The sequence below is a fragment of the Piliocolobus tephrosceles genome, chromosome 16 (genome assembly GCF_002776525.5).
Source record: "Piliocolobus tephrosceles isolate RC106 chromosome 16, ASM277652v3, whole genome shotgun sequence".
NCBI classification, from domain to species: domain Eukaryota; kingdom Metazoa; phylum Chordata; class Mammalia; order Primates; family Cercopithecidae; genus Piliocolobus; species Piliocolobus tephrosceles.
Window position 1 is genome coordinate 75,453,199 of NC_045449.1, and position 12,195 is coordinate 75,465,393.

The 12,195-nt window shown below is 49.1% G+C and overlaps 1 protein-coding gene across 1 annotated transcript in view; it reads right to left on the reverse strand.

The window, feature by feature from the left end:
- The window catches only part of NPLOC4 (NPL4 homolog, ubiquitin recognition factor), a 102,965-nt gene extending 91,702 nt beyond the window's left edge, over positions 1-11,263 (reverse strand). The window contains exons 1-2 of the mRNA XM_031934242.1: positions 11,032-11,263; positions 3,440-3,520 (exon numbers count right to left, since the gene is read on the reverse strand). Of these exons, the coding sequence (XP_031790102.1) occupies positions 3,440-3,520; positions 11,032-11,046 (96 nt within the window). The 5' untranslated portion in view covers positions 11,047-11,263. The remainder of the gene's footprint in view (positions 1-3,439; positions 3,521-11,031) is intronic.
- Between the last annotated feature and the right edge of the window lie 932 nt (positions 11,264-12,195).

A 12,195-nucleotide genomic window follows, 5' to 3' on the forward strand; every position in this document is an offset into this window, starting at 1 on the left:
AATCCCAGCACTTTGGGAGGCCGAGGCGGGTGGATCACGAGGTCAAGCGATTGAGACCATCCTGGCTAACACGGTGAAACCCCGTCTCTACTAAAAATACAAAAAAAAAAAAAAAAATTAGCCGGGCATGGTGGCAGGCGCCTGTGGTCCCAGCTACTCGGGAGGCTGAGGCAGAAGAATGGCGTGAATCTGGGAGGCAGAGCTTGTAATGAGCCGAGATTGCGCCACTGCACTCCAGCCTGGGTGACAGAGTGAGACTCCGCCTCAAAAAAAAAGCAAAACTCTGTCTCAAAAAAATAATACTCGGCCGGGCACGGTGGCTCAAGCCTGTAATCCCAGCACTTTGGGAGGCCGAGACGGGCGGATCACGAGGTCAGGAGATTGAGACCATCCTGGTTAACACGGTGAAACCCCGTCTCTACTAAAAATACAAAAAACTAGCCGGGCGAGGTGGCAGGCGCCTGTAGTCCCAGCTACTCGGGAGGCTGAGGCAGGAGAATGGCGGGAACCCGGGAGGCGGAGCTTGCAGTGAGCTGAGATCCGGCCACTGTACTCCAGCCCGGGCGACAGAGCGAGACTCCGTCTCAAAAAAAAAAAAGAGTGGCCAAAACCCCAAAATTTAATGAAAAACATCAAGTAACAAATCCAGGAAGTTTAGCAAACTCTCCCAAGTTAGGACACAAAGAACACCACCGCGAGGCACACCAGAGTCACAATGCCGAAAGCCAGAGATAAATGAAGATAAGAAGATGGTGGAACAACAGCTTCCAATGCTTAACAGGACCAGGCACCACAGGTCCCGCCTGGAATCCCAGCACTCTGGGAGGCAGGGCAGGGAGGATCACTTGATCAAGACCAGCCTAGACAACGTGGTGAAACCCCCATCTCTACCAAAAAATTAAGCAATCAGCTGGGAGGCTGAGGTGGGAGGATCGCTTCAGCCCATGAAGTCAAGGCTGCAATGAGCTGTGACTGTGCCAGTGCACTCCAACCTAGGCAAAAAAAAAAAAAAAGGACCGAGCAAGGTGGATCACACCTGTAATCCCAGCACTCTGGGAGGCTGCGGTGGGTGGATCACCTGAGGTCAGGAGTTAAAGACCAGACTGGCTAACATAGTGAAACCCCATCTCTACTAAAAATACAAAAATCAGCTGGACATGGTGGCGGGAGCCTGTAGTCCCAGCTACTAGGGAGGCTGAGGCAAAAGAATCACTTGAACCTGGGAGGCGGAGGTTGCAGTGAGGCAAGATTATGCCACTGCACTCCAGCTTGGGCAACACAATGAGACTTCGTCTCAAAAAAAAGGCCGGGCGTGGTGGCTCACGCCCGTAATCCCAACACTTTGGGAGGTCAAGGCAGGCAGATCATGAGGTCAGGAGATCGAGACCATTCTGGCTAACACGGTGAAATCCTGTCTCTACTGAAAATACAAAAAGTTAGCCGGGCATGGTGGCAGGCGCCTGTAGTCCCAGCTACTCGGGAGGCTGAGGCAGGAGAATGGCGTGAACCTGGGAGGTGGAGCTTGCATGAGCCGAGATAGCGCCACTGCACTCCGGACCGGGCGACAGAGCAAGACTCCCTCTCAAAAAAAAAAGGAAAAAAAGAAAATATCCTATCCTTCATGGCCAGGCGCAGTGGCTCACGCCAAAGCAGGTGGATCACAAGGTCAAGAGTTCAACCAGCCTGGTGAAGACGGTGAAACCCTGTCTCTACTAAAAACACAAAAAATTAGCCGGGTGTGATGGCGGATCCTGTCTCTACTGAAAATACAGAAAGTTAGCCGGGCATGGTGGCAGGCGCCTGTAGTCCCAGCTACTCAGGAGGCTGAGGCAGAGAATTCCTTGAACCCAGGAGGCGGAGGTTGCAGTGAGCCGAGATCGTGCCACTACTCCAGCCTGGGGAACAGAGCGAGATGTCATCTCAAAAAAAAAAGAAAATATCCTTCACATAAACACAGGGCAAAACTAAAACATTTTCAGGTCAAAAAAACCCAAGGGTCTGTGACCAACAAACCTACCTGCAACAAAGGCTAAAGGATTGTTTTTTTGAGATGGAGTCTCACTCTGTCACCCAGGCTAGAGTACAGTGGCTCACTGGGCTCAATGTAAGCCCCGCCTCCCAGGTTCATGCCATTCTCCTGCCTCAGCCTCCCAAGTAGCTGGGACTACAGGTGCCCGCCACACACCTGGCTAATTTTTTGTATGTTTAGTAGAGACGGGGTTTTACCACGTTAGCCAGGATGGTCTCGATCTCCTGACCTTGTGATCCACCCTCCTCGGCCAACCCAAAGTTCTGGGATTACAAGCGTGAGCCACCACACCTGGCCTGGATGCTTTTCAGTCTGAAGAGAAATAACTCCAGACAGAAACAGTCTGAGGAAATCCATGGGAAAAGTCAATAAGGAAGAAACGGTGAAGATAAGCTAAGAAGTTCATACTAAGCAACTATCACAGTAAATGAAATATTTTGAGATTGGTTAAAAATGGAAAAACTGTCATGGGAATCCTGGACACAACGCAGGTCAGGAGACCAGGGAAGAGCCAGGGATGATTCTTTGAATCAACTGTAGTCATATCTACAATTCATACTCAGTTAATACTTTTTTCTTTTCTTTTTTTTTTTTGAGACAGAGTCTCGCTTTGTCGCCTAGGCTGGAGTGCAGCGGTGTGGTGTCCGCTCACTGTAAGCTCCGCCTCCCGGGTTCCCGCCATTCTCCTGCCTCAGCCTCTGGAGTAGCTGGGACTACCGATGCCCGCCACCTCGCCCGGCTAATTTTTTGTATTTTTAGTAGAGATGGGGTTCCACTATGTTAGCCAGGACGGTCTCAATCTCCTGACCTCGTGATCCGCCTGTCTCAGCCTCCCAAAGTGCTGTGATTACAGGCATGAGCCACCGTGCCCAGCCACTCTTGTGAAATACGTTTTTTTTTTTTTTTTTGAGATGGAGTCTCCCTCTGTTGCCCAGGCTGGAGTGCAGTGACCTGATCTCGGCTCACTGCAACCTCTACCTTCCGAGTTCAAGCAATTCTCCTGCCTCTGCTTCCCAAGTAACTGGGATTACAGGCACCTGCAACCGTACCCAGCTAATTTTTGTATTTCTAGTAGAGACGGGCTTTCACCATCTTGGTCAGGCTGGTCTTGAATTCCTAACCTGTGATCCACCCACCTTGGCCTCCCAAAGTGCTGGGATTACAGGTGTGAGTCACTGTGACCAGCCGTGAAATACTTTTACACTTATCTTTGGGCTCTTGGTCCTATAATTTTGAGCAGTTAGCTGTGACAAACATCTCATTCAACCCAACTATTACAGAGAAATGCAATGCAAGAGGCAATTTGGAAATAGGGAAAATAAGAAAATGAGGAAAAGAGAAAAGGTATCGATGGGAGTAACAGCAGAGGATGAAAAAGATCCTGAGGGTCAACACCCAGGCCACAGATACCTTTTTCAAAAACGTTGCTGCTGTTTCTCTCTTTGTTGCTGTGATCCGCTTCACTCCATCCGGGGACTGGACACGAATTATCTGTTGCAAACAAAACATGATGGTTACTGCACAGCCTAGTGAGGTCCTGATCTACTACCACGGCTTCCATCTGTGGTCTTTTAGCATCTGGGTCACTGAAACTTAAAGCCAAACCTCACTCTTCACCTTTCAATACCCAGCTCAATCCTTCTAGAAGATGATGCAGAGCGGTGAGATTCATCAGCATATGGGGAGATATTTTAAGAGTACTGTCCTCAGGCTGGGCGCGGTGGCTCAAGCCTGTAATCCCAGCACTTTGGGAGGCTGAGACGGGCGGATCACGAGGTCAGGAGATCGAGACCATCCTGGCTAACACGGTGAAACCCCGTCTCTACTAAAAAATACAAAAAACTAGCCGGGCAAGGTGGCGGGCGCCTGTAGTCCCAGCTACTCGGGAGGCTGAGGCAGGAGAATGGCGTAAACCCGGGAGGCGGAGCTTGCAGTGAGCTGAGATCCGGCCACTGCACTCCAGCCCGGGCGACAGAGCAAGACTCCGTCTCAAAAAAAAAAAAAAACAAAAAAAGAGTACTGTCCTCTCAACTCTTAGTTTCACTCAGAAAACAACTTTAATTCCTAATCACTATTTATAGAGAGTATATGTAAAACACTTTTTCTCTTCAAACTGAAACAGAAAAAAACCCACCATGAACCATGAATGAATTGTGTTCTTTAAAAAAGATGTCTTTGGGGGAAAAAAAGAAAAAGAAAAAGATATTACTTTGTTCCAGGATCTATATACAAACATTAGATAGTCTTTAAGAGTCCTGCAATTCAAAAGAATCACAGGGAATTTTCTAACTGTTACTTTTTTTTTACTTTTTTGAGACAGGGTCTTGCTGTCACCCAGACTGGAGTGCAGTGGCAAAATCACAGCTTACTGCAGCCTTGACCTCCAAGATTCAAGTGATCCTCTGACCTCAGCCTCCCAAGAGCTGGGACCACAGATTTGCACCACCACACCAGGTTAATTTTTTTTTTGTAGTGATGGAGTGTCACCATAGTGCCCAGGCTGGTCTCGAGCTCCTGGGCTCAAGTGATCCTGCCACTGTGCTGGGATTACGGGTGTGAGCCACCATGCCCAGCTATTACTTTCCCTAAAAAAGTTTTTAAAATGGCCAGGCGCGGTGGCTGACATCTGTAATTGTAGCACTTTGGGAGGCTAAGGTGGTGGATAACTTGAGCTCAGAAGTTCAAGACCTATGGGCAACATGGGGAAACCCCATCTCTATTAAAAATACAAAAGTTAGCCAGGCATGGTAGCATACGCCTATGGTCTCAGCTACTCAGGGAGCTGAGGCATGAGGATCACTTGACCCAGGGAGGTTGAGGCTACAGTGAGCCCAGATGGTGCCACTGCACTCCAGCGTTGGTGACAAAGTGAGACCCTGTCTCAAAAAAAGAGATTAGGCCAGGCACAATGGCTCATGCCTGTAATCCCAGCACTCTGGGAGGCCGAGGCAAGCGGATCACCTGAGGTCAGGAGTTCGAGACCAGCCTAGCCAACATGGTGAAACCCCATCTCTACTAAAAATACAAAAATTAGCCGGGCATGGTGGCAGGCACCTGTAATCCTAGCTACTCGGGAGGCTGAGGCAGGAGAATCGCTTGAACCCAGGAGGCAAAGGTTGCAGTGAACCAAGATCATGCATGAAGCACAGCAAGACTTCATCTCAAAAAAATATTTAAACTTAAATTTAAAAAAGAGATTAAAATTAAAAGCAATAAAGGTCTTTACTGGTAAAATTTAGTAGGGTTTTGAAAAAATAATTTTCAGCTGGGCACAGTGGCTCACGCCTATAATCCCAGCACTTCAGGAGGCCAAGGCAGGAGGATTTCTTTAGCCCAGGAGTTCAAGATCAGCCTGGCCAATACAGCAAGACCCCATCCTAATGTAGTAACATGTGTGTACGTGTGTGTGTGCGCACATATGTATATTAAAGTGTGTGTGTACATATACATATATACATACATTTTTTTTTCCCATGGCAAGCCTAAAAAAGTTGGCAGACCTGGAAGACTACTGGACAAAGGGCATTACTTTCTAAGACGACTTGATTTTTATGCCGATGAAAGCCACTGTGAAAGTGAGTTATCATGCCTAGCCGACAGCACAGGTCTCTGCTTTAGATAGGGAGGATGAAATGGCATGCTCTGCAGCAAGCAAAGAGCTGCTCCAACCACCTGCAGAACAGGAAGGAAGGCAGGAACATGCCCATAATTGTCTTAGCTTCTGTCAGCAAAGACTGACGCTGTGTTCTATAGCTTCTTTCTCTCTCATTTCCTGCATTAACGTCTCTTGTATTTAGCTCATTTTTTTTTCCCGAGACAAAGTTTCAATCTTGCGGCCCAGGCTAGAGTGCAATGGCCCGATTTTGGCTCACTGCAATCTCTGCCTCTTGAGTTCAAGTGATTCTCCTGCCTCAGCCTCCTGAGTAGCTTGAATCACAAGTGCCCACCATCACACCCAGATAATTTTTTTTTTTTTTGTAGAGACGGGGTTTCAACACGTTAGTCAATCTGGTCTTTTTTTTTTTTTGAGGCGGAGTCTCACTCTGTCGCCCGGACTGGAGTGCAGTGGCTGGATCTCAGCTCACTGCAAGCTCCTCCTCCCGGGTTTACACCATTCTCCTGCCTCAGCCTCCCGAGTAGCTGGGACTACAGGCGCACGCCACCTCGCCCGGGTAGTTTTTGTATTTTTAGTAGAGACAGGGTTTCACTGTGTTAGCCAGGATGGTCTCGATCTCCTGACCTCGTGATCCGCCCGTCTCGGCCTCCCAAAGTGCTGGGATTACACAATCTGGTCTTAAACTCCTACCTCAGGTGATCCACCTGCCTCAGCCTCCCAAAGTGCTGGGATTACAGGCATGAGCCACCAATCCTGGCCTAGCGGATTTTTTGTAGTGAAACAGTTCAATTCCCTTATTTCCTTTTTTTTTTTTCTTCCTCAGACGGACTCTCGCTCTTGTCACTCAGGCTGGAGTGCAATGGCGTGATCTTGGCTCACTGCCACTTCCACCTCCCGAGTTCAAGCGATTCTCCTGTCTCAGCCTCCTGAGTAACTGGGATTACAGGTGCCCGCCCCCAAGCCTGGCTAATTTTTAGTATTTTTAGTAGAGACAGAGTTTTGCCATGTTGGCCAGGCTGGTCTCGAACTCCTGACCTCAAGTGATCCACCCGCCTCGGCCTCCCAAAGTGCTGGGATTACAGGCACGCGCCACAGCGCCTGGCCTCCCTTATTTCCTTTTTTATAAATTCTGTAACTATTTTCTGTGCGGTTACCATGGGTGTTACATTAAACATTCTCTTCAACCACTGTGCAGATGAAAAGTGTCACAAGCCATTGTCTAAAAAAGATTTCCACTGAGTACAGGATAAAACACCATTAAGGCTTAGAGTCTACTGGAATGTGTCCACTTTTATTAAAGTAACTAAGCCTAATCTAGATTTTCCTGAAATAGGGTAACCCCGTCCTGCATTTTCCCGTAACTTTTACTTGGCAGAAAAGGCTCCACCCGACATGTTCTCAACTTTTAAGATTTTGTTTTCAGGCTGGGCATGGTGACTCAGGCCTGTAATCCCAGCACTCTGGGAGGCTGCGGTAGACAGATCACTTGAGCTCAGGAGGCTAGTCTGGGCAACTCCGTCTGTATTTAAAAAAAAAAAAAAAAAAAATTTTTTTTTGAATAATCTCTGAATATTCCAATTGTTAAGAGAATATAAAAAGATATAACTAGAAATACAATTCTTTTTACTTCTAACATCTAGTATACTTCATTCTAGATTCAATACCCAAGAATAACATTTTCACAATACATAGCATTAGGTAAATACTTACACGTATTTGTTTCTAAAATCTGTCTCCCAACATTTAGCTATCTTAAAAAGGAAAGTTCTGTTCTAATGAAGGGGATAGTGTGAATGTTCCTTCAAATGATGACTCTAGAACAAGAGCATGTCACCGCCACTCTTCACAGAGCTAAATGGTTCAGGCTGCAGAATTCTAAGGTGAAGAAGTCATCCTACTTGATCCTCTACCACAGAAGATGGGAGTCCAGGTTTCCAAGGCCAACTCCAGTATTTAACAAGAGACAAACATAATTTGTACCAAGGAAAGTTCTGGCCTAGCCTCTGACATGGACTACAAAATGAAATACACAGGAAGAGACAGACCTGACAACATGAACACACAGCCTCTTGGTAACTTAGGTTTCCCTATTTATAAGAAAATAAGACCAGAACGCTTCTTGGGGAAGTTGAAAAACTGGTGAGATACAGTTATATCCACAGAAACTCTTTTCTCCCTTCAAGACGGAGTCTTGCTCTGTCGCCCAGAGCTGGAGTGCAATGACACGATCTCAGTTCACTGTAACCTCCACCTGCTGAGTTCAAGCAATTCTCCTGCCTCAGCTTCCCAAGTAGCTGGGATTATAGGCGCCCGCCACCGCGACCAGCTAAGTTTTGCTTTTTTTTTTTTTTTTTTTTTTACAGACAAGAGTCTCTTGTCACCCAGGCTGGAGTGCAGCGGTGTGATCTTGGCTCACTGCAACCTCCGCCTCCCGGGTTCTAGTAATTCTCCTGCCTCAGCCTCCCGAGTGGCTGGGATTACAGGCGCACGCTGCCATGCCCAGTTAATTTTTTGTACTTTTTTTTTTTTTTAGTAGACACGAGGTTTCACCCTGTTGCCCAGGCTGGTCTCAAACTCCTGAGCTCAAGCAATCCACCTGCCTTGGCCTCCCAAAGTGCTAGGATTACAAGCCTGAGCCACCACACCCTAATTTTTGTATTTTTAGTAAAGACGTGGTTTCACCATGTTGGCCAGGCTGATCTCGAACTACTGACCTCATGATACACCCGCCTCGGCCTCTCAAAGTGCTGGGATTACAGGTGTGAGCCACCGCACCCAGCCCAGAAACTTTTAAAGACCTGTTTCTTAAATTCAAAATTTTTTTTTTTTTTTTTTGAAGCAGAGTCTTGCTCTGTCGCCCGGACTGGAGTGCAGTGGCCGGATCTCAGCTCACTGCAAGCTCCGCCTCCCGGGTTTATGCCATTCTCCTGCCTCAGCCTCCCGAGTAGCTGAGACTACAGGCGCCCGCCACCTCGCCCAGCTAGTTTTTGTATTTTTAGTAGAGACGGGGTTTCACCGTGTTAGCCAGGATGGTCTCGATCTCCTGACCTTGTGATCCGCCCGTCTTGGCCTCCCAAAGTGCTGGGATTACAGGCTTGAGCCACCGCGCCCGGCCACCAAAATAACTTTTTAAATCAATTTCAAAAGAAGAGTGTTTTAATTCCTCACAATCTGAGAAATTCAACAAGATCTAATGCTGTCAATGAGAGCCTAACCTTATAAACGCTGGTGGGGAAAAAAAAATGACCTTGTCTGAAACACTTTTCACTTGTCTGTGGTTACTTTAACTCAGTTAAAAGTACAAAGGCAGTTTGAAAGAAGGTTTGAGTGCTAATTCCTAACCTATTTCTAGGCAGAGTCACCAATGATTAACACTTTTTTTTTTTTTTTTTTTGGAGACAGTCTCACTGTCACCCAGGCTGGAGTTCAAGTGCGCAATCTGGGCTGGCTGCAACCTCCACCTCCTGGGTTTGAGTGATTCCCCTCCCTCAGCCTCTGGAGTAGCTGGGATAACAGGTGCACGACACCACACCCGGCTAATTTTGGTATTTTTAGTAGAGACAGTGTTTCACCATGTTGGTCAGGCTAGTCTTGAACTCTTGACCTCGTGATTCGCCCGCCTGGGCCTCCCAAAGTGCTGGGATTACAGGCGTAAGCCACCGCGCGGCCACATTTTATTTTTCAAAGGAGTCAAAGGTTTCTTGGCCAGGCATGGTACCTCAGAGCTGTAATCCTAACAATTTGGGACCCAAAGGCAAGAGGATCCCTGGAGCTCAGAGACCAGCCTGTGCAACGTTTGACCAGGAGTCAACGTTTCCTAAATTTCCAGGAGTCGATGTTGACCAGGAGTCAAGGTTTCCTAAGCTTCTCCTGGACCCTATATTGATTCCACTCATCTCCAGGTTGGGAAACACAGAGGCACCAGGAGGGCCCCTGAATGGAGAGCTGATGGGACCACCAGAGAAGAGCCTTGTGCGCAAGTGTTAGGTTATCCTGGAGACCCATCTGTCTGCGTGTGACAGAGTCTCATTCTGTCGCCCAGGCCGGAGTCCAGTGACGCCACCTCGGCTCACCATGTTGGCCGGGCTGGTCTTGAACTCCCGACGTCAGGTGATCCACCCACCTCTGTCTCCCAAAGTGCTGGGATTACAGGTGTGAGTCACCGCGCCAGGCCTAGAGACCTATTCTTGACACCTGGCAAAACTGCAGAGACTGTCACAATGCTAGAGTATGAACAGTACTCCTCACCCAATCCTGCTTCCCCCAGAAATCCCAAATCTTCCTTAATATTAACCAAAATGTTCCTGTCCAATGGTCAGGTTTTTCTTCCCCCATCACATTTACTTTTGGGGAGAAACTTCTCACAACTTAACAAGGGCCTGGTTTTCTCTGATTTGTCACTGACTTTTTTTTTAACCTTAAGGGGGGGTGTGTGACAATTTATTTTTATTTTTTATTTTTTTGAGACACGGTCTCGCTGTATAGCCCAGGCTGGAGTGCAATGGAGGGATCTCAGCTCACTGCAACCTCCACCTCCCGGGTTCAAGCGATTCTCCTGCCTCAGCCTCCCAAGTAGCTGGGATTACAGGCGTGCGCCATGACGCCCGGCTAATTTTTTGTATTTTTAGTAGAGACGGGAGTTCGCCATGTTGGCCAGGCTGGTCTTGAACTCCCGACCTCAGGTGATCCACCCACCTAGGCCTCCCAAAGTGCTGAGATTACAGGCGTGAGCCACTGCGCCCGGCCGACAATTTTAATTTCAGGTAAAAAGTGAAATCAACATCATTTACAACATTCCTCTTAAAGAGGAATTGTCAAGTTTTCCTTCCAAGCAAGAAGCAAAGCCGGCAAGTCACTGTTTTCATTTCCCCAGGTCCTCTGGTGCGGAGGGAGCTCTGTAACGTCCCCGTCTGCAGAGCTGCTCTCTTCAGTGACTCATGACAAGGCACTCGCTGGGAAGCGGGAGAGCAGGAGGACAGAATCAGGGGGAGATTAGGGTAAGAGGTGTCCCTGGCTCTGAGAGGGGCAGGACCGGCTGCGGGTCCCTGGAATTAGACCAGGAAGTCTCCTGGAGCCGGGAAACGGGTGGGGAAGGGGGGCGGTTTCTCTTCGCCACAGTCCACTCTCCCTGCAGAAAGGCTCGGTCTTTCCCTGCCCAGGGCGGGGAACCGGGGTCGCAATTCCTCCGGGGACGGACAGGGACGAGAAGAAGCCGAGGGGGTGAAAGTCCCCGAGAGGGGCCCAGCCACTGCAGAGAAAGCCCCGGCGAAAGAAGGGAAAGGGGCCGAGTCTCGGGGCCGGCAGGCCCGCCTCCCCCACAGGCCGCGGCCGGCAAATCTGCTGCCTCATCCCGGCGTCCCCGCTCCCGCCCGGCCGCCGCACTCACGATGCTCTCGGCCATGGCGGCCGCTCCTGCCTCCGGGCTGGAGCCCCGGGCCGCCGCCGCCTGCCGCCCCAAGGGCCTCGCAGACCCGGCCGCGGCCTCAGCCCCGGCCCCGGCCTCTCTACGCCGCCGCCACCGCCGCTCCAGCTTCGCCCGCCCGGCTCCACCAGCCGCCGACGTCCCCGTGCCTCGCTCAATAAGCTCCCCGCGGGCGCGCGGCCGGGAAACCAGGTTCCGGCCCCACCAACTGCCCAACGCATGCGCAGAGAGGCGCCGCTGACCCGTGCCGCATCCCTGCAACTAGAGGAGGGGATTTTGGAAAGATGCCTCTGCGATGACTTATGCTCGTCCTCGGAAACCCAAGCGGTACCGAAAAGCCCAAAAAGGAGGTAAAGACAAGCATCCGAAATCTCACCCAAAAATAACTACTGCTGCGTATTGTAGCGTATTATAATTGGGGAAACAGCATTCCGAACTTCTCTCCATGCGCAAGTAAGTAGATGAACAATTTCAGGAAGGGAGGATCGTTATTTTTTAAAGTATTTTTTAAATTTAACATAAGAAAAACAAATGAGTTTAAAACGCATTTCAGGCCGGGCGCGGTGGCTCATGCCTGTAATCCCAGCATTTTGGGAGGCCAAGGTGGACGGATCACCTGAGGTCAAAAGTTGGAGACCAGCCTGGCCAAAATAGTGAAAACCCCGTCCCTACTCAAAATACAAGATTAGGCCATACGCGGTGGCTCACGCCTGTAATCCCAGCACTTTGGGAGGCCGAGGCAGGTGGATCACCTGAGGTCAGGAGTTCGAGACCAGCCTGACCAACATGGTGAAACCCTGTCTCTACTAAAAATACAAAAATGAACCAGGCGTGGTGGCACGTGCCTGTAGTCCCAGCTACTCAGGAGTCTGAGGCCGGACAATCTCTTGAAGCCGAGAGGCGGAGGTTGGAATGAGCCAACTTGGTGCCACTGCACTCCAACCTGGTCTACAGAGTGAGACTTCATCTCAAAACAAACAAACAAACAAACAAAGACATCACAGATTCTAAGGATTTTAGGAATTGGATGCCAGGAAACCGAAAGAACAAATATATACATATTTCACAACATCACAATTACCGTGAGGGTTTTTTTAAACTATGTTAAATTATGTTAATTGAGGCCTG